Source organism: Geotrypetes seraphini, chromosome 4 (genome assembly GCF_902459505.1).
Source record: "Geotrypetes seraphini chromosome 4, aGeoSer1.1, whole genome shotgun sequence".
Taxonomy (NCBI): domain Eukaryota; kingdom Metazoa; phylum Chordata; class Amphibia; order Gymnophiona; family Dermophiidae; genus Geotrypetes; species Geotrypetes seraphini.
In genome coordinates, this window is record NC_047087.1 from 2,566,605 (window position 1) to 2,587,452 (window position 20,848).

Below are 20,848 nucleotides of genomic sequence, written 5' to 3' on the forward strand. Positions count from 1 at the left end.
ATGAAGCCTTCTTCACATGATCAGCAGTTTTCATGTCTGCGCTGATGATCATTCCCAAGTCTCGTTCTGTTGAAGTTCTAGCTAAGGTCTCACCATTCAAGGTGTAAGTTCTGCATGGATTTCTGCTGTCGAGGTGCATGATCTTGCATTTCTTAGCGTTGAAGCCCAGCTGCCAGGTCGAGGACCAAAGCTCCAACAAATGTAGGTTCTGTGTCATACTATCAGGTGAATTGCCGTGTCTCACTATATTGCATAGTTTGGCGTCGTCAGCGAATAACGTTATCTTACCTTGAAGCCCCTGAGTAGGTCCCCTATGAATATGTTGAAAAGGAGCGAGCCCAAGACCGAGCCCTGCGGCACTCCACTGGTCACCTCCGATGTTTTAGAGAGGGTACCAACTAATATCCTCCCCTTTCGCACAAGCTCTCCCTCTATTGAATAACACATTAGTCTTCTCCTAGAACCTGTCCTTCCAAACATATTCTGACTCCTATATAAGCATTTACCTCACTATCCAACAAACTTCTTACGTCATTATTAGGTAACTTCTAGTCTGTAACCCATATATACTGATATTCTCTACTGTATCCTGTTATCACTTGATTCTCTGCTATGTAATTCTTACAATTGAATCCTCTACCACACCATGTAAAGTACATGAATCACTGTTATGTAATTTCTCTAGATAATCGTTGTTACGCAATTCTCTCGGTAATGTCCAGATCTCTTATAATTTGTAATCCGCCTAGAACCGCAAGGCACAGGCAGAATAGAAATCACTAATGTAATGTAATGTAATGTACCGTTAACCACCACCCTCTGAAGTCTGCCACTCAGCCAGTCATTGACCCATGTAGTTAGTGTTTCTCCCAGCTCCATTGATTTCATCTTGCACAACAGCCTGCGATTAGAGAGTTGCGCGGGGACAGAAATCCCACCCGTCCCCGTCAAAGCCCCACCCGTCCCCGTGAAGATTCCCACCCGTCCCCGTGAGGAATCCCTCCGTCCCCACCCGTCCCCGCGAGGAATCCCCTCCGTCCCCGCCCGTCCCCACGAGGAATCCCCTACGTCCCCGCGAGGAATCCCCTACGTCCCCGCCCATCCCTATAAACTACAGAAATAGTTATTTCATTTAATTATGCTACTGAATTAAAGGCTCTGGTAGAAACCCATTTAAAAATAAGCAAAAAGACTTTATTAATTTGGAAATATTAATTGGGAAGAATACATACTTTGTAAACGGGTTTCTACCAGAGCCTCTAATGTTTATAAATTTTTATCAACACAACTAATATACTACTTTATCCTGGTTTCTGCTTTCTTCATGTTCTCATTCAATTCCTTCCATCCACTGCCTCTCTTCTCTCTGTGTCTTCCATTTGCTCTGTTACTGTGCCTCTCCCTTTCTCCCCCCTCCCAAATTGGTCTGGCACCCATCTTTTTCCCTCCGCTCCCCCCATAGTCTGGCACCTCTGCCTTCTTCCCTGCCAGCGTCTTCTTCCCATTCCCTCTTCCCCATTTCCTTTCAGTGTCCTTCTCCCCCACCATCTTCCCCATGTCCTGTCAGGCAGCATTCTTCTCCCCCCTCTGCCTTCCCCATGTCCTTTCAGCGTCCTTCTCCCCCCTCTGTCTTCCCCATGTCCTTTCAGCGGCCTTCTCCACCCCTGTTTTCCCCATGTCCTTTCAGTGGCATTCTCCACCCCTTTGTCTTCCCCAGTGCTTTCAGGGTCCTTCCCCCCCTCCCGTTTACCCCATGTCCTTTCAGCGTTCTTTTCCACCCCTTTGTCTTCCCCAGTGCTTTCAGCGGCCTTCTCCCCCCTTAAGCGTCTTTTCTTCTCCACTCCACCTTTCCTCCCTCCCTGCCTCCACCTTTGTGGCGCTTTTGCACCCGACCGACAACAGAACAGGCCCGGTCGGACAAATCTCCCTGTCCTGTAGCCGCGAATCTAAATTACCTTCTTACAGCAGCTGGAGTAGTGAAACTGCTGTAAGAGGTAATTTAGATTCGCGGCTACAGGGCAGGGAGATTTGTCGGCCGGGCCTGTTGTCGGTCGATCGGGGGACCTGACCGGCTGTGCACATTCTCCGGGGCGGACCGCCCCCTCCCCCCTCTTTCGTACGCCATTGCCTTCTCCCTACCTGCTCTGCCGCAAACATCCGACCGGAAGTCTTCCTGATGTCAGCGCTGACGTTGGAGGAAGGGAGGGCTTTGCTTAAGCCCTCCCTCCGACATCAGCGCTGACATCGGGAAGATTTCCGTTCGGCTGTGTGCTGCGACAGGGCAGGTAAGGAGAAGGAGACTACCCTCGCGGCTCGAGTGCACTGCGATCCAACCCCGCAGGAACCCCGCGTCCCTCGGAGGCGTCCCCACGGGATCCCCGCGACCCTAGGGGGCGTCCCCACGGGATCCCTGCGACCCTAGGGGGCGTCCCCACGGGATCCCCGTGACCCAAAGGGGGAACCCGCGGGATCCCCGTCATCCCCGTTCCCGTGCAGCTCTCTACCTGCGATGCGGGACACTATCGAAAGCTTTGCTGAAGTCTAGGTATACGACGTCCACGGATTCTCCCAAGTCCAGCTGTTTTGTTACCCAGTCAAAGAAGCTGATGAGATTGGATTGGCAGGACCTACCCTTGGTGAATCCGTGTTGACTGGGATCCCGTAGATTCTCCTCATCCAAGATTGCGTCCAATTTACGTTTGATTATTGTTTCCATGAGTTTGCATACTATTGATGTGAGACTCATCGGTCTGTAGTTTGCAGCCTCTGCCCTGCAACCCTTTTTGTGCAGTGGAACGACATTAGCTGTTTTCCAGTCTATGGGGACTCTCCCCGAACTTAGGGAGAGATTGAAGAGTCCTGATAGCGGTTCTGCCAGGACATCATGCAACTCACTGAGCACCCTGGGGTATAGATTGTCTGGTCCCATGGCTTTGGTCACCTTGAGTCTTGCCAGTTCGTAGTAGACGTCGCCAGGTGTGAACTCGAAATTCCTGAAACGGGTCTTCCACGCTGGACCTTGCCTGCAACTGCAGACCGTGCCCCGGTGCCTCGCAGGTGAAGACCGAGCAGAAGTATTCATTCAGTAGTTCTGCTTTATCGGAATCTGATTCTGCGCAGTTCCCATCTGGTTTTCTAAGGCGTACTATCCCGTCTGTGTTCTTTTTCCTATCACTAATATACCTGAAGAAGGATTTGTCCTCTTTCTTCATGTTCTTTGCCAGAGTCTCTTCCACTCAAAGTTTGGCCTCCCTGACTGCTGTTTTGTTCGCTGCAGACCTCGCCCTATGTTCTAGTTTAGCTTCCCTAGTCTCTGTTCTTTGTAGGAAATAAATGCTTTTTTCTTCTCCTTGACGAGGTGCTAGATTTCTGCAGAGTACCATTGGGGTTTGTTGTTTCTCTGCCGTTTGTGTACTGATTTAATGTAGAGGCTTGTCGCTTCATGTATGGTAGATTTCAGGGATGACCACATAGCTTCCACATCATCGGTCGTAGCTTGATTCTGCAGTGTCCGGTGGACGAAATCTCCCATGCGTTCAAAGTCAGTGCCTCAGTAGTTGAGTACTTTTGTTTTCGTGTTTGATCTAGGGAAACCTTTCCTGAGGTAGAACCATACCATGTTGTGGTCGCTGGAGGCTAGCATATCTCCTACCGAGACCTTCGAGACACTATCCCCATTGGTGAGTACCAGGTCCAGGATCGCCTGGGTCCTAGTGGGTTCCAATACCATTTGTTTGAGTCGTTCTCCCTTTATGGATGTTAACAGTCTCCTGCTGCCGCTGGTTGTTGATGAGTATGAGTTCCAATCTGCGGCAGGCATGTTGAAGTCCCCTAGCAGAACAGCGTCTCCCCGTAGAGTGATATTCTCTATGTCTTCAATTAATTCTGAGTCTTTGTCTTCCAGTTGTCTTGGAGGTCTATATACTACACCAAGATACAGGCATTTTTCCCTGCCTCTGGCCAGGTTTACCCAGAGAGATTCCCCGGTGTACTTGACATCTGTGATTCTGGTAGTTTTGATGTCTTCTTTAATGTATAGTGCCACCCCTCCCCCTGACTTTCCCTCTCTGTCCTGACGAAATAAGTTGTATCCCAGTATAGCCATATCCCACCCATGAGAGTCTGTGAACCAAGTTTCGGATATTGCCACCACGTCAAGGTTGGCATTCATTATTTTGGTCTCTAACTCTAGAATCTTATTGCCTAAACTTATTGCCTACATAGCCCTCCATACCCCGTGATGCTAAGTCCCTGTGACTCCTAGAGAATTGTTTGCAATGGGGGCACTTACTTTGGACTTAGAATCGGAGTTTCGACTCACCTCGTCAGGATCGTTCCTTACTGCACTTGTATCTGAGTGGGTACCCTCCCCTGACTTACCTAGTTTAAAGCCCTATGAAGCAGGCGGGCTAGTCAGTTTCCAAAGACGTGCTTACCCCTGCTGGTCATATGGAGTCCGTCTGATCCCTGAAGTCCTTGCAACGCCTCTCCATGGTTCAGGAATCCGAAGTTCATTTCCCGGCACCATCCTTGAAGCCACTTGTTAGTCCTCAGTATATGCTCATCCCTGGCACTTCCTTTGCCTCTAACTGGGAGGATCGAGGAGAAGACCACCTGCGCTCCTGTCTGCTTCAGCCTCTCACCCAGTGCTCCAAAGTCTCTAGTTATGTTCTCCGGGGTGTTCGTAGCAGTGTTGTTTGTGCCAATGTGGATGAGGAGCATGGGGAAGTGATCTTGGGGCTTGAGAAGCCTATCAAGACAGGCGGTGACATCTCGGACCCTGGCTCCAGGCTGACAGCAAACCTCCCTTGACTGCATATCCGGTCTGCAGATTGGTCCCTCGGTGTCCCTCAGCACGGAGTCCCCAATGACTATTACTCTGCGCTTCTTTGGGGGGAGCCGATCAGTTGTCCCCAGAGTTGGAGCCGTGCGCTGGACTACCTCCTGTCCTTGTCGGCATCCTCCTGCTCCTTGTCGACATCTTCTACCTGTAGGATCTGGAATCTGTTCCTCAGGGTGAGTTGTGGGGTGGATGTAAAGCTGCCCTGTTGGTGAGAAAAAGAAGAAGAGGGTGAAGAGATTGAAAGAGGGGGAGGGGGGATTTCCGGTGTTTGCCCGTTGAGGAGGTCACCAGCTGCCAGGAGTCAGCATCTCCAGCCATCTCCTGTACACCAATTGGTGGTTTCAAAGCTGGTGATTTGGGTGTCTCAAGGGAGGACATGTCTTGGGCCAGCTCGGTGATTTGGGACAGCTCCTGGACTACTCCGTCAATGTAGGCCTCATCCTCTCGGATGCTTCTCAGGCGTTTCACCTCCTCCCTGAGACTCCTAAGTTCCTGCATGATGTGTCTGTCTAGCTGGTTGACCTCCTCTGTCTATGTAGAGACTGTGACAAACAGGGGGGGGGGAGGGGGATGATCTCGGTCTGCACGGAGACCTCTGTCCACAGTCCTGGGTCCTCCTCCTTCTGCACACATACCGTGGTCGCCCCCTGGGTCCCCCCAGTTACCGGACAGTTGGTCTTGATTGCAGACATGGCGCTTCTTGTTCTCCCTGCCATAACCAAGTTGTAGCTGAGGTCTGCCTGATAGTGAGTAAGTTAGAGATTTAGAAGAAATATCTGTCTGTGAGTCAGAGTGAGAGATTGAAAGATCAGAGTGAGAGTTTGAAAGATTAGGGTATTTGAGAGAGTGTCTGCTTGTGAGTCAGGGTGAAATTTTAGGATAAGATTTAAAGAATAGAGTTTGAATGATTAGGGTATTTGTGAGGGTGTCTGCCTGTGGGTTAGGGTGAAAGTTTAGAATAAAGTTTAAAGAATAGGGTAAAGATTAGGCTCTTCTTAAGGCTCTTCGCAAAGGCGCTGTCGCTAAGGCAAGCGCCTTTGCCGTGCGCCGAACGGCTGCGCACCGTTGGCTCGTTCCCTTTTATGGGGGGAGTTTGGCTGGTGACGTCGGGGGTGGGCGGAGTTAGCTCTCGGATCTTCCCCTGCTAGCACCGCCTTCTCTACTCCTCTAGCCGCTCCTTCCTGCTAGCACACTCTCTGCTCCCTGCTCCGCTCACTGTTCTACCATGTGCTCAGGACTTGGCACAGCTCCTACAGTCTCCCTTCGGCTGGCCTTGCACTGTGGACTCTGCCGTTGGCTCGTCCCATTTTATGGGGAGAGTTTGGCTGGTGACGTTGGGGGTGGGCGGAGTTAGCTCTCACCTCTTTCCCTGCTAGCACCTCCTTCTCTGCTCCTCTCTCCGCTCTTTCCTGCTAGCACACTCTCTGCTCCCTGCTTCGCTCACTGTTCTGCCATGTGCTCAGGACTGTTCTACCATGTGCTCTGGACTAGGCACAGCTCCTACAGTCTCCCTTCGGCTGGTTTACTATTGCAGCTAAATACACTGTACACTTTTTTACATACCTCTTAATTTGCATATACAACGGAAGACCAGGTTTCAACCTTATGCAATAGACTAACCCCTCTTCTACGAAACCACGTTAGCGGTTTTTGGCACAGAGAGCCATGCTGAATGGTCCGTGCTGCTCCCGATGCTCATTGAGTTCCTATAAGCATCTGGAGCAGCGTGGGCCATTCAGTGCAGCTCCCCGCACAGTTTCATAGAAGAAAGAGTAAGTCTGAGTAATTGCTCCCTCGATCCATGTCCATCTTACATTGTTTGAGATATTCCAGGCCAGGCTATTTCTTGGTTAACTTCATTGATAAATTGTTTTCTAGATTCTGGCTATTTTTCGACATCGATAGTTCATATAGTTCTTACCCCTTTATTAATAGGTCCGTTCTTAGATCAATCTGTTCTGATAAACTATCGCACAATCGCTAATATACCTTTATTAACCAAATTAATTGAGTCCAAAATCTCTAAACAATTATCAAGTTATATAGACAAGTTTTCCATACTATCTCCATTTCAACATGGCTTTTGCTGTAACTACATACAGTACAGAAACTTTACTGTTATCCTTTATCTCTAAAATTCAAAGTTTAATTTTTATTGTTGTCTGATTGCTGTCCTCAATCGGTTCAAAGAATTTCTGTTATTGCGATCATACATGGTAAATTTCAATGGTACAACATATACTTCGTGGTCTTTGGACTGTGGGGAAAGATGGTAGAGGTGCTGATAAAGGACCGCATCATTGATCACCTTGACGGACACAATCTGATGAGGACCAGCCAGCACGGCTTTAGCAAAGGAAGATGATGAATTTGCTGCACTTCGAGGGAGTAAATAGCCAGGTAGACAATGGTGACCCAGTAGACATTGTATAACTGGATAATCAGAAGGCGTTCGACAAGGTCCCGCATGAACGACTACTTTGAAAAATTGCAAGCCATGAAATCGAGGGTGAAATACTCACGTGGATTAAAAACTGGTTGGCGGATAGGAGAGTGGGAGTAAATGGACAATACTCGGACTGGAAAAGCGGCACAAGTGGAGAGCTGCAGAGTTTGGTGCTTGGACCCGTGCTCTTCAACATATTTATTATAAACAACCTGGAAATTGGTACGACGAGCGAGGTGATTAAATTTGCAGACGATATGAAGTTATTCAGAGAAGTGAAGACACAGAAGGATTGCAAAGACCTGCAACGTGACATAAACACGCTCGAGAAATGGACCGCGACATAGAAAATGAGGTTTATCATAGATAAGTGTAAGGTGATACATGTTGATAAAAATCTTATACATGAGTACAGGATGTGCGGTGCGGTACTCAGAGAGACCCCCCAGGAAAGAGATTTGGGAGTACTGGTTGACAACTCAATGAAGCCATCCATGCAATGTGCAGTGGCGGCAAAAAGGGCGAACATAATGCTAGGAATGATTATGAAGGGGATCACGAACAGATCGGAGAAGGTTATCATGCTGCTGTACTGGGCCATGGTACATCCCCACTTAGAATACTGCATCCAGCACTGGTTGCAGTACATGAAGAAGGACACAAAAGGGTCCAGAGAAGAGTGACTAAAATGATTAAGGGGCTGGAGGAGTTGCCATACAGTGAGAGATTAGAGAAACTAAGCCTCTTCTCCCTTGAAAATAGGAGACTGAGAGGGGACATGATTAACACATTCAAGATAATGAAAGGAATAGACTTAGTAGATAAAGAAAGGTTGCTCACCCTCTCCAAGATAGAGAGAATGAGAGGACACTCTCTAAAGTTAAAAAGGGATAGATTTTGTACAAACATAAGGATGTTCTTCACCCAGAGAGTAGTAGAAAACTGGAACGCTCTTCCGGAGGCTGTTATAGGGGAAAACACCCTCCAGGGATTCAAGACAAAATTAGACAAGTTCCTGCTGAGCCAGAATGTACGCAGGTAAGGCTAGACTCAGTTAGGGCACTGGTCTTTGACCTAAGGGCTGCCGCAGAAGCAGACTGCCGGGCACGATGGACCACTGGTCTGACCCATGCTCTAACCCCTGTGCCACACACTACCTGCAAATCCTGTATGAGGTAAATAGGGCATTTTCTGAGGACAAGCAGGCATAATATTCTCACATGTGGGTGATGTCATCAACCCAAGTGTGCCGTCAGTTTAAATCTTTAAGTAGTACCCATACTGTGGGTGTGGATGTTGGTGCATTCCTGCCTGGTGTCAGCTTGCAGGACCATCAGTTCTTCATTTTGTGCAGAGCTGAGAAGTTATGTCTTCAGTTTTCAGCACGTGAAACTTTTATCCTTTCTTGTGCTTCCTGTACTGTTTTTCATTGTTTTCCTCATAATTTCTTGTTTTTATTATTTTCCAGTATTTTACCTGACTTCATTTCATTTTCATCAACTTTTTTTTTTTTTTGGCTTTCAGACCACTCAGAGACCTTTTTTCCTCCTGGGAGCATCCTAATTATTCAAGCTTCCTAGGTTATCAAGCCTTTTAACTTTGTGTTGGCCATTTTCCCTTGCATATCAAAGAGGGGTACCATGTGGCTTAAGAAATGTTCTCAATGTAATCTGACCATGTCAAGCTCTGACAGTCAAAATTGGTGAGTCCAGTATCAGGGTCCTGAACATCAGGACATTTGCTATGATTTCAGTCTCTGTATCCAAAAGAGGATAGTGAAAGCCCAAAAACTTCAGTTTAAAATACTTTTCAGTATTGCGTTGGCATCGACGTTGAGCATGGCAGAGGACTCAGAACCCGTCACCCAGCTTTCTATGACTTGGGCATCGACATCAGCACTAAGTGTACTGACACCACATCCAGAGCATTAGGCATGAGGCTTCTTACAGAGGCAGAACTCTACCTCATCTTCCTCTGTGTCTTGAACAGCACAAATATTCTTCCCCTTCTAGGCATGGTACTGCATCCTTCCAAGTGTCGACGCACCAAAGAGCACTCCCCTTCCATCCAGCTGGTGTCTCCTCATAACTGTGCCTTGACATTGAGGTGTTCCATGCCCCGACATCCAGTACAACAGACTGCTCCATACTAATGTCTCTTGCAGTACCGGCATTGTCTCTCCAGGAGGAGATCTGGGATATGCTTGGACAAGAGTTTCAGGTCTACTGCAGACACAGTCTTCACAGGTGCTAAAGGGTTCCATGCCTGCCTCAGGCAGAGAATACATTGAAGCATCAATTGAGGACAGCAAGCACAATGCCAGCTGCGGAAACCCTGAGAGAACATCTAACCCAGCTCCATGGGGAGAACAGTTTTAGCACAATGCCAGCTGCGGAAACCCTGAGAGAACATCTAACCCAGCTCCATGGGGAGAACAGTTTTAAACCTACCAGAGACTTTTCCATTCTATGGACTTTCACTACAAAATTCAAATTTCTAGGGGAGCTGTTCTTTACCTGCTGGACGCCGGAGGAGATCTTTTGCTGCCCTGTGTCTCCCGCAGCAGCGGCAGGTGCTCGGTGGTGGAATCGGGCAGGCACTGCAAGAGACGGACCCCTGACATCATCGGGTCCGTCTCTCTTGATTTGTTCACCTTTAAAACTAAGACCACTGCCGCGGTTGCAGCCGCAGGGCGTGGCCGAAGGGGAAGGTCTCGCCCCTTGGGAGCCCCTTGGAGCAACGAGGAGCCAGGGAGCGTGAACTCAGGTTGTATAACTTTAATCTTTCATATCATGGGGAAAAGGAAAATTAAGCCTATGAGCTCAACACCTGCTGTTTCTGGTCCAATGGACAGGCATTTGACTTTTTCTACAGATAATCCATCACAACCTTTACTTGATATGAACTCTCCCATGTCGGGCGCATCGATGAATCCCATTGGAAGGACCCCCCCTTCACCCAGTATCTGGTGATAGCAGGAAGATTACTCCTGCTATTTCTACTGAATATGTGATTCCTTCTACGCAAATAAGTAAATTAGTCTTTACTGATATACCTAAACCACCTGAATTTTCAGGTGTTGTAGAGGATCAACCACTAGCAGTAGAAAAACAAGATATTACCCTTAAAGATTTGTGGTTAGTTATTTCTAGAGTTGAAGGGTTTCTCGAAACAAACATTGCATTATTCACAGTCTGTGTCTCAAAAGTTTGTGAATGTGGATTCCAATTTAAGTTGTTTGAATAAAAGATTAAGTGTGGTAGAAACTCAAAGTAATACATTGCAAGCTGTCTCAGTATCTGCTGTTAAGGATTCTACGGTGCTACACTCTAAAATGGAAATGTTGGAAAATATGAATAGAGTGAGTAATCTCCGCTTGGTTAATTTCCCATTGACTCATTTATTATCTCCTGAAATTTTGTTAAGGAAATTTTTTAAAGAAATACTGGGATTACCCAATGCGGAAACTTTCCCAATTAATAACTATTATTATATTCCGCAAAAGAAAATACAACCCGACCAGGAGGATGACCATCTGGTCACAAATGAAATAAATTTGACAGAATTTTTGGAAGATAGTCAAGATGTGATTCAGAATAGGTCCACTATGGTAATAACATGCATGAGTGAGAGAGATAAAATGTTAATAATGAAACTTTACTTTAAAAATAGGTTGACAAAATTCTGTGGAGATTTGGTTAGGATTTTTCCTGATGTTTCAAGAGCTACGCAGTTAAGAATGAAAGAATTCTTGAAATTAAGAACAAGAGTTTTAGCTCTTGAGGCATCATTTTATCTAAAATTGCCATGTAAATGTCTTGTTAAATTACAGGACATTGAATATGTATTTTGGGACCCCATTCAATTACAACAATTTCTAATGGCTCGAGAACAGAAATGAAGTTTGTTGGTTTAATGTTTCACTACTGAGAAAGTTGGAGGATGTCAGAGTCCCAATAAATAGGGAATGGTCAAGATTCATATGAATCAAGAACCAATTCTTAGTTTTCTTTGTATCTTAAGTTGGTTGATATTGTAGTATGGCTCCCCAGTCTTGTGGGCTTGAAAAGGAATTTTGTGTTATATGTATAATGATTGTAAAACTTTGTGTAAGAATCCTTTTTCTTTGATATCATTTGATATTAAAATTGTTAAATTTGTATAAATAAAAAAAAAAAAATTCAAATTTCTGGCCTACTTACTTTCCCGCCAAAATTCAAATTGGTGGACTACCCTGTTCCCAATCAGGCCAGTGAACCCACTATTTCCAAAGTCACACTGCAGAATTCAGAGCATACTCTGAAGAAAGATACAGCATGATGGCCGAAACATTGGTTTCTACTGACAAAAACGCAGCAAGACCCAGAAACCTGCAACAAGTACAATGCCAGCTGCGGAAACCCCGAGAGAACAATTGAATACAAGGTTGCGCTCCCCTGCTTGATCTCAATTATTAGGGTCGGCATTATCATCGGCAGAAGAGTTGTCTCCTGAGTCAGACCAATGACCTCCACCTTGACACATCTCAATGCAAAATCGATGGGACAACATCCTTATGAGGAAAGGCTAAAGTGGCTAGGGCTCTTCAGCTTGAAGAACTCTTTCTAAAAATACTAGGGCTAGGGGACATGTGATGAAGCTACTAAGTAGTAGATTTAAAATAAACTGGAGAAAATATTTCTTCACACATTGTGTAATTAAATTCTGGAATTCATTGTCAGAGAATATGGTGAAATCAGTTAGCTTAGCGGGATTTTAAAAAGGTTTGGATAATTTCCTAAAAGATAAGTCCATAGGTCATTATTGAGATGGCTTGGGGAAATCCTCTGCTTACTCTAAGATAAGAAGCATAAAATCTGTTTTACCACTTGGGATCTTGTTAGGTATTTGGGAGCTGAGTTGGCCACCGTTGGAAACAGGATACTGAGCTTGTTGGAGCTTTTGGTCTGTTCCAGTATGGCTATTCTTATGTTATTAATGTACCAGTATATGTTCTTCCATATTGTTGGTTGTAGATTCTCCTTTATGGAAAAATCTTCCAGAAAATCTTCCTAGTAAACTTTCTTATTTCTAGGTGCAATTTAGGCCTGAAAACATTTAACAAAAAACTGTGTGTGAACATAAGAATAGTCTTACTGGGTCAGACCAATGGTCCATCAAGCCCAGTAGCCCGTTCTCACGGTGGCCAATCCAGATCACTAGTACCTGGCCAAAACCCAAGGAGTAGCAATATTCTATGCTACCAATACAGGGCAAGCAGTGGCTTCCCCCAGGTCCTTCTCAATAACAGACTATGGACTTTTCCTCCAGGAACTTGTCCAAATCTTTCTTAAAACCAGCTACGCTATCTGCTCTTACCACATCCTCTGGCAACGCGTTCCAGAGCTTAACTATTCTCAGTGAAAAAAAATTTCCTCCTATTGGTTTTAAAAGTATTTCCCTGTAACTTCATCGAGTGTCCCCTAGTCTTTATAATTTTTGACAGAGTGAAAAATCGATCCACTTGCACCCATTCTACTCCACTCAGGATTTTGTAGACTTCAATCATATCTCCTCTCAGCTGTTTCTTTTCCAAGCTGAAGAGCCCTAACCGTTTTAGTCTTTTCTCATACGAGAGGAGTTCCATCCCCTTTATTAACTTGGTTGCTCTTCTTTGAACCTCTTCTAGTGCCACTATATCTTTCTTGAGATAAGGAAACCAGAATTGAACACAGTACTCCAAATGAGGTCACATCATGGAGTGATACAGGGGCATTATAACATTCTTAGTCTTGTTAACATCCCTTTTTTAATAATTCACAGCATCCTGTTTGCTTTTTTAGCTGCGGAAGGTTTCATCGTATTGTCTACGATGATACCCAGATCCTTTCCTTGAGTGCTAACCCCCAAGGTGGATCCTAGCATCCGATAATTGTGATTCAGGTTATTCTTCCCAATGTGCATCACTTTGCAATTGTCCACATTAAATTTCATCTGGTCTTCGGGACATTTGGAGCATTGAGATTAAGTATCAAATTACTCCATCTCAATGGCCACGAATTTAGACTTGGAGGATGAGATGTACAGTGTCTGCATCTATGAGACAAACTTGTTTTTTTTCTGTTACATAGAGCATTTTGGATCCCGGTTCCTTTATAGAAGTTGGATAGCTCTAAGTCTAATAGATGCTGGCACTCTCATCTCAAAGCTGGGACTTTAGATCATTTGCTATTCTACTGTCCATTGATTTTGGCTTTTTGGAAATCATTATGGGGTCAAATAAATTGTTTATTGGAAAATCCGGTGGCATTATCATATGATACTGTACTGTTTGGCATGTCAATGAGGGCTAAGTCAAATATCCTCTAACAATAATAAACTTTTACTTATTATGACAGGGGTTGCCATACAACAGATTACGATTACTGTAATTGGAAAAATTGGGGTAGACTGAATTATAGTTTTTGGTGGAACTCTTTATGTCGCATATATACAAATTGGTAAGGTAATAGCCACACAGCAGGGGAATTTTAGAAAATTTCAGGATATTTGGGAGCCCTTAACAAATTATTGTAATGAATGAATATTATTTTTCCCCTTAGCTATTCATGTCAAAGGAGGGGGGAGGATGGGGTAGATTTTGGTCTTTGTATAAATGTAAGGAATGTGGGGATGGGGATTAATATATGTTTTCTTTGTTTAAAGATTGTTATTGATTAGAGGAAGGGATAAATTCTGAACTGGATTATTAAGTGTTGTATCTGAGTTTAAAATGTTTTTATACACTGATACACTTATTGTAAGTTTTTAAATATGAATAAAGAATTTAAAAAAAAGAAAAAAAATTAATCTGCCACTTGGACGCCCAGTCTTCCAATTTCCTAAGGTCCGCCTGCAATTTTTCACAATCCGCATGCGTTTTAACAACTTTGAACAGTTTAGTGTCATCTGCAAATTTAATCACCTCATTTGTCGTTACAATTTCCAGATCATTTATAAATAAGTTAAATAGCACAAGTTCCAGTACAGACCCCTGTGGCACTCCACTGTTTACTCTCCTCCATTGAGAAAAATGACTAAGATTGAATTTCTGAAACAAGACAGTTTTGAGCGTTTTTTCAAAGATCATAAGCATTACTATAGTTCGTATTTGAATTGGCAAGATAGACCACACAGAAGCGGCCTGACAAGAAAAGGAGATAGCATATAATCTTTTTAGCACATTGTGATTCTAAACTGCTTAGATGCTGCTGCTGATTGAGTGATATATCAAGTATAAATAAAACTTAAACACTTGGCTCTCTGTGGCCTCCCCCTTTCCATTAATTTACTCACAACAAAGGTCACACTAACTGGCTTGTAGATCCAAACTCCTCCTCCTTTCTGTTTTTGAGGCGTGGTTAGGGTTACCAGATTTTCCTTCAGGAAAATCCAGACCCATGGCCACACCCCCAGGACAGCCCAGTTCTGCCTTTGTCATGCCCTGTTCCACCTCCCAGCCCCACTCCCATGCGGCTTCCGCGCATGGGCGATTGTGACATAATACCATCACTTGTGCTGTGTCCACGCATACATGGATGCCCCTTCCCGATGCAATTTTGTTGGGAAGCTTTTCAAAACCCGGACAAAGTGCCAGGTTTTGAAAAGCTGTCCGGACCCCTGTACATGTTCTCTAAAGGAGGACATGTCTGGGGAAATCCAGGCGTTTGGTAACCCTAGGCGTGGCACTGCATTTACCCTTTTAAAGTCTTCAGGACCATCCCAACTCTATAGAGACATTAAAAAGGTGGAGCTAGGTGAACTTCCCTAAATTTCTTCAGTACCTTTGGATGTTTCCCATTTGGCCACATCAAAATTGTCTACCTTTAGTTTAGGTAGTTTCTTACTTAACATAGGTATAATTTGAGGGGATGGCTTGGACTACTTGCTCTTGAACTGCTAGAAAGAGATTTCTGTGCTATTACTCTGGCTTCTTTTTTTTTTTTCCTTTCACTTTCTTTTTTTTGAATCCTTTCTCCCATTAATTCTACTTACCTGCTCTTAGGTCTTCAATCCTAGAATAGGAATGGATGCATTGCAGATTTACCCCATCAGCCAAGCCAATGCCAATCAGCGGTCTGGTCGAGCTGGCAGGACAGGCCCAGGACAGTGCTTCAGGTATGAATTACCCTTTCTTTCTTATGAGATGTCTGTTTTCCATGCAGCCAGGCTCATAGAGGAGAACCGTTTGTGAGAAAACCAAATTTGGCTTCCCCCAAATTCCAGTATATTGGAGGCCAGGCTGAGTGTGGGGTAGCTTTCCTCAATGTAGCGTGTGTACATTAAGAGTCGTTCTCTGCTCTCCCCAGGCTATACACACAAAGTGCCTACAAGAATGAATTGCTCTGCACTACTGTCCCTGAGATCCAGCGTACAAACCTGGCCAATGTGGTGCTGCTGCTCAAGTCTCTTGGTGTCCAGGACCTGCTGCAGTTCCACTTCATGGATCCACCTCCAGAGGACAATATGCTGAACTCAATGTACCAGCTTTGGATCCTGGGAGCTTTGGATAACACAGGTGAGGGAGGGTAGTAGGGAAAGGAGTAAGGGGGTGAGAGAGGATGAAGATGGGTAAACCCTGGAGAGGAGGAGCTAAGCCTAGTGTAATCATCACCCCTACCAGGTACTGGAGCAAGTGCAACATGGCTAATGTCCATGCTGAGTGATAAATTGATGCCTAATGCTTAAATTGATGCAGGACATAAGTAGCAAGAGGCAGATTAGCGGGTAAAACCACGAGCTACAGACTGAAACTAGTAATACCAAGCAGAATAATATGGATGCTCTCAAGGTGAGGCAGTAATATAGGCATCGCACATGATGAGGGAAAGGATGTGTCCTGAGGAGTGACATTATTTTGTGGATTGGTTTCTGTGTGAAACAGGGTATCATGTATAAATTGATGTTTGCTTTGAGCTTTTTTTCCTCCTTTAAAGACATTTGTTCCTTATACTTTCCTCTGCAGTCACTAGCAGCTATAAGCATAGTTTTCTTGTTTGGAGGGGAGGAAGAAGTTGGACTCTTCTCCCTCCTTCCTCTAAAACTAGTGTCCCACCCCCTTCTCCCAGGTCTGATGCTACTACCTCACCTTTGTCAACTATTCAGCTGAAGTAGCAAAAGCATGATACAGGGATATCTTTTCATACCGTTTTATTTCTTAATTTCCTTGGTCTATTTTTCTTTGTTTGGATTTATTTTCACTCTGTCAAAAATTACAAAGACTAGGGGACACTCGATGAAGTTACAGGGAAATACTTTTAAAACAAATAGGAGGAAATTTGTTTTCACTGAGAATAGTTAAGCTCTGAAACGTGTTGCCAGAGGATGTTGTAAGAGCGGATAGCGTAGCTGGTTTTAAGAAAGGTTTGGACAAGTTCCTGGAGGAAAAGTCCATAGTCTGTTATTGAGATAGACATCAAGTTTTTCAAGTTTTATTAAAATTTGATAAAACACTAATCATAAATAGTAAGCATTTGACAATAAAAATTAAAATGAGGAACAATCAACAGACTTATTAAGACACAGCTTTACTTACATGAAAACAACAGGAAAGTGGGGAGAAATACAATTTTAAAAGGAGAGAGGACAATTAAGGTTAAAACCAAAAGGGAAGTAGGAGAAATCATATTGATGTTGAATATGAGTAAAAACAGAATGTGGCAAGGAAGGAGCAAGAGATCGATTAGCAATCATAAGCGTCTTTAAATAAGAAGCTTTTAAGGTTGCCTTTAAATTTATCTAGATTTTGCTCCACCCTTAAATATGATGGTGACGAATTCCATATTGTAGGGGCTAAAGTTTCAAATGAAAGGTACTAATGATTTTTAGAGATGGGACATGAGGAGAAGGAAGGAGGGAAACGAAGACCAGAAAACAAAAGCTGATAGCAAGAGCAGGAAGTTAGGTGCAGTGGCGAGAGTAAGCTCCGCCCACCCCCACCGCATCGCCAGAATCATCATCCGACCTTCCCCTTAAAAGGGGAGGAGCCAACGGCTCACGAGGTGCTTAGCTTCGGGTAAGAGAGCGAGCAGGCAGCAAGAGGAGAAGGAAGAAGGGAAGCGAAGACCAGAAAACAAAAGCCAATAGCAAGAGCAGGAAGTTAGGGGCAGCGGTGAGAGTAAGCTCCGCCCACCCCCACTGCGTCGCCAGAATCATCATCCGACCTCCACCTTAAAAGGGGAGGAGCTAATGGTGCGCGAGGTGCCTAGCTTCGGGTGAGAGAGTGAACAGGCAGCAAGAGGAGAAGAGCTAGTAGGAGCAGGCAGGAAGAGGAGAAGGAAGGAGGGAAGCGAAGACCAGAAAATAAAAGCCGATAGCAAGAGCAGGAAGTTAGGGGCGAGAGTAAGCTCCGCCCACCCCACTGCGTCGCCAGAATCATTATCCGACCTCCCCCTTAAAAGAGGAGAAGCCAACGGCGCGCAGCCGTTCGGCGCACGGCAAAGGCGCTCGCCTTAGCGAGAGCGCCTTTGTGAAAGGTCTCAAGAAGGGCCGAGTCACCACACCTAAGGACACCAAGGTAAGGACGCGGCAGGTACAGAGGAGAGCACACACATACAAGCTAAGGTAAGGACAGCACACACAGGCAAAAAAAAGACAGCCAAGAAAGGAAGAGGCAGGCACAGAAGGCAAGGAAGAGGCAGACACAAGAGAACACACACAGCAAAGAAAGGAAGCGGCAGGCACAGAAGGTAAAGAAGAGGCAGACACACACACAAGCAAAAAGGTAACAGTGCAATAATAGAGAGTACACCAAAAAGATGGACAGCAATGGAAACAAAGGGAATCCAGAGGATGAGTTTCCCAGTGTATTGCACGGACTGCCATATGTATGTGGTCGGTGTCAGGAGCTGAAAAGCTTGAAGAAGGAAGTCGACTGAAGTACAGGATTCGGGAACTGGAGGGACTTTACATCACAGAAGACCTATTCAAGACAGCTGAAGACCCTATGAGAGAGAGGCACATCGAAGAACAAGTCAGGGAGCTCATCGAGGAAGCCTACATGAGAGTGGAAGAACAAGAACACGAACATCGTAAGAAGGACGAAGATATACCCACATGGAATGGAGGACACGAGCAATCTGACTACAAGGAAGAAGAAGCCCATAGAGGAATCCAGCAGGAAGAGTAGGCAAGGTCTTACCGATGCCTGGATGAGGTAGCAGTTAAAGTACACTGAGGACACAGACCTGCGACTGGAGCAAAAACTAAAAAAGGGAAAGTCTGCAATCCTAGTGGGAGACTCATTCCTAAGGCAAGTAGATAGCAACATAGTAGGAGGGAGAGAGGATCAGCTAGTGACATGCCTCCCAGGAGCAAGAACCAAAGACATCGACAAAATTGAAAGGATCCTAGAAGGAGCAGAGATGGAAGAGACTGCAGTGATGATCCACATTGGGACAAATGATGTCAGCAGGAGAGACTATAACAGGAACGCACTGATCAAACAGTTCAAGATTCTGAGAAGAAAGTTGAAGATGAGGACTCAGAAGATAGCATTTTCAGAGATCCTACCAGTACCGAGGGCAGATGTAAAGAGGCAGACGGAACTACAATCAATAAATGCGTGGATGAGGAGATGGTATGAGGAAGAGGGGTTCTACTTCATGAGTAACTGGACAATGTTTTGGGGCAAGAACAAGCTCTTCAGGAGAGATGGACTACACCTGAGCACGGCGGGAACTAGACTTCTAGCAAACAACGTCAGGAGAGGAATAGAGCAGGCTTTAAACTAAGAAGGGGAAAGCCGACAGTCTAATAGGTGTCGATGATTCGGAAGAAGGTATCCTGAGAAGATACTGAGTGGGAAAAATGCTGGGAAGACACAACGGACAAACAACAAGAGTTGAAGAAACAAGAGGATAATAAAAAGAACGTAGCACAGGGGGAAGACAAAACGGGCAAAAAACAAGAGTTGACGATTATCTATGGGTCAAGATGGCGGCGATGTGAGGAGCTGTGAGAGACGCGTTAAGATCTCTCCTCGTTTAGCTTCAGTTTTTGCCTGATTTATTTACCTCGTTCTCCTTATGCCTCCGAAGAGAAAAGGGGTGGTCAGGGGACCTTCCTCGCCGGCCTTGGCGTCTACCCCCCGGCAGCTAACGATGGATAGCTTCTTTTCGGCTCCTCCGGCACCAGCAATATCCGGAGTAGAGAGCCCGGCGTTGGGCGGCGAAGAGAGGGAGTCGCTTGCCCTTTCGGGCATAGAGACATCGCTGTCTCCTCCGGTTTCCCATACTCCTCCGTGTCCAGCGGCTGCCGGAACGATGTGGCGAGAGACACCCGATCCCGGAAGTGGAGGCGCGGGGTCTCCCGACGAGGGCACAGCGTCTGGAGACAGTTTGCTGATGGAAGCTAACAAGAGAGAGGGGGATTTGTCCTCTCCGACAGAGGTTTCTCTTCAAGGCATCTGGTCTTTGCTTCAGCGGATGGAGTCAAAAATGGAAAAATCATCTGAAAAGGTAACAAAAATAGTGGAAAAATTGGATTTGCTGACTGAAACTGTGGAAGTAATGAAAAGGGATTCTAGTGCTCAAACTAAGCAGATGCAGGAGGATATACTGCATTTACAACAATTCATGGTGGCTTCAATTAAAGATAGTTTCCTTATAAATAAGAAATTGGAGCAATTTGAAAATTTTAACAGGTGTTTGAACCTCCGTATTTTAAATTTTCCTCAAATTCCGGGTATATTGCCTTTGGACTTATTAAAAAGATACCTGATTGAAAATTTAAAGATTTCGTCAAATTGTATACCCCCTATAAATAAAATCTACTATTTACCAAATAAGAAGATACCCGGAAGACAAGAAGGAGAAGACGAGATTGAGAAAGAGATAAGGAGGGAAAATAATGAAATAGAATTTGCTAATGTGACTGCTCTTCTTGAACAAACAATTACTACTGATAATGTTAGAGCTACGCTCTTAGTATCATTCGTTTTTGAGCAAGACGTGAACATGATTATGAAACTATTCTTTAAAAACTCACAGAAATTATTTGGGGAGCAAAAAGTTTGGATATATCCTGATGTCGCAAAGACTACACAAGAACGAAGGAAAGAATTTCTTTCTATGCGTCAAGATACTATAAAATTGGGAGCAACTTTCTTATTAGCATACCCCTGTAAATGCTTAGTTAGGTATTTGGGAGTTAAATATACATTTTTTTCTCCTAATCACCTGAAGGAATTCTTGGATGTAAAGAAAATCATCAAGGACTGAGGGGAAATTGAAATTAATAGCTGGTGTTTAGAACATAAAGCCTAATTGTTTAATTAAGTTCCTCGTTAAATTTCTCTCAAAAATTTTCGATTGACCATCCCCCTATTATGGTGGTCTAAGAAAGGAAAAATTATTTTCATAAGTATGAATCTGTAATACTTCTGTATTGTTCTTTCTTTCCTGTATTTAATGTAACAAGATGTATTCTTGTAAAATTTTGTTGAATAATATAAATAAAAAATTCCAAAAAACAAAACAAAACAAGAGTTGACAGGATGATAAGAAGACCGTAGCACAGGAAAAAAAAATGAAGATAAGAAA

General features: G+C 44.6%; 1 protein-coding gene across 4 annotated transcripts in view; it reads left to right on the forward strand.

Moving 5' to 3' along the window:
* The window catches only part of DHX38 (DEAH-box helicase 38), a 370,469-nt gene that overhangs the window by 261,494 nt on the left and 88,127 nt on the right, over nucleotides 1-20,848 (forward strand). For all 4 annotated transcript variants that reach the window (XM_033942501.1, XM_033942499.1, XM_033942500.1 and 1 more), the window contains 2 exons: nucleotides 15,313-15,425; nucleotides 15,617-15,825. In XM_033942501.1, the coding sequence (XP_033798392.1) occupies nucleotides 15,313-15,425; nucleotides 15,617-15,825 (322 nt within the window). The remainder of the gene's footprint in view (nucleotides 1-15,312; nucleotides 15,426-15,616; nucleotides 15,826-20,848) is intronic.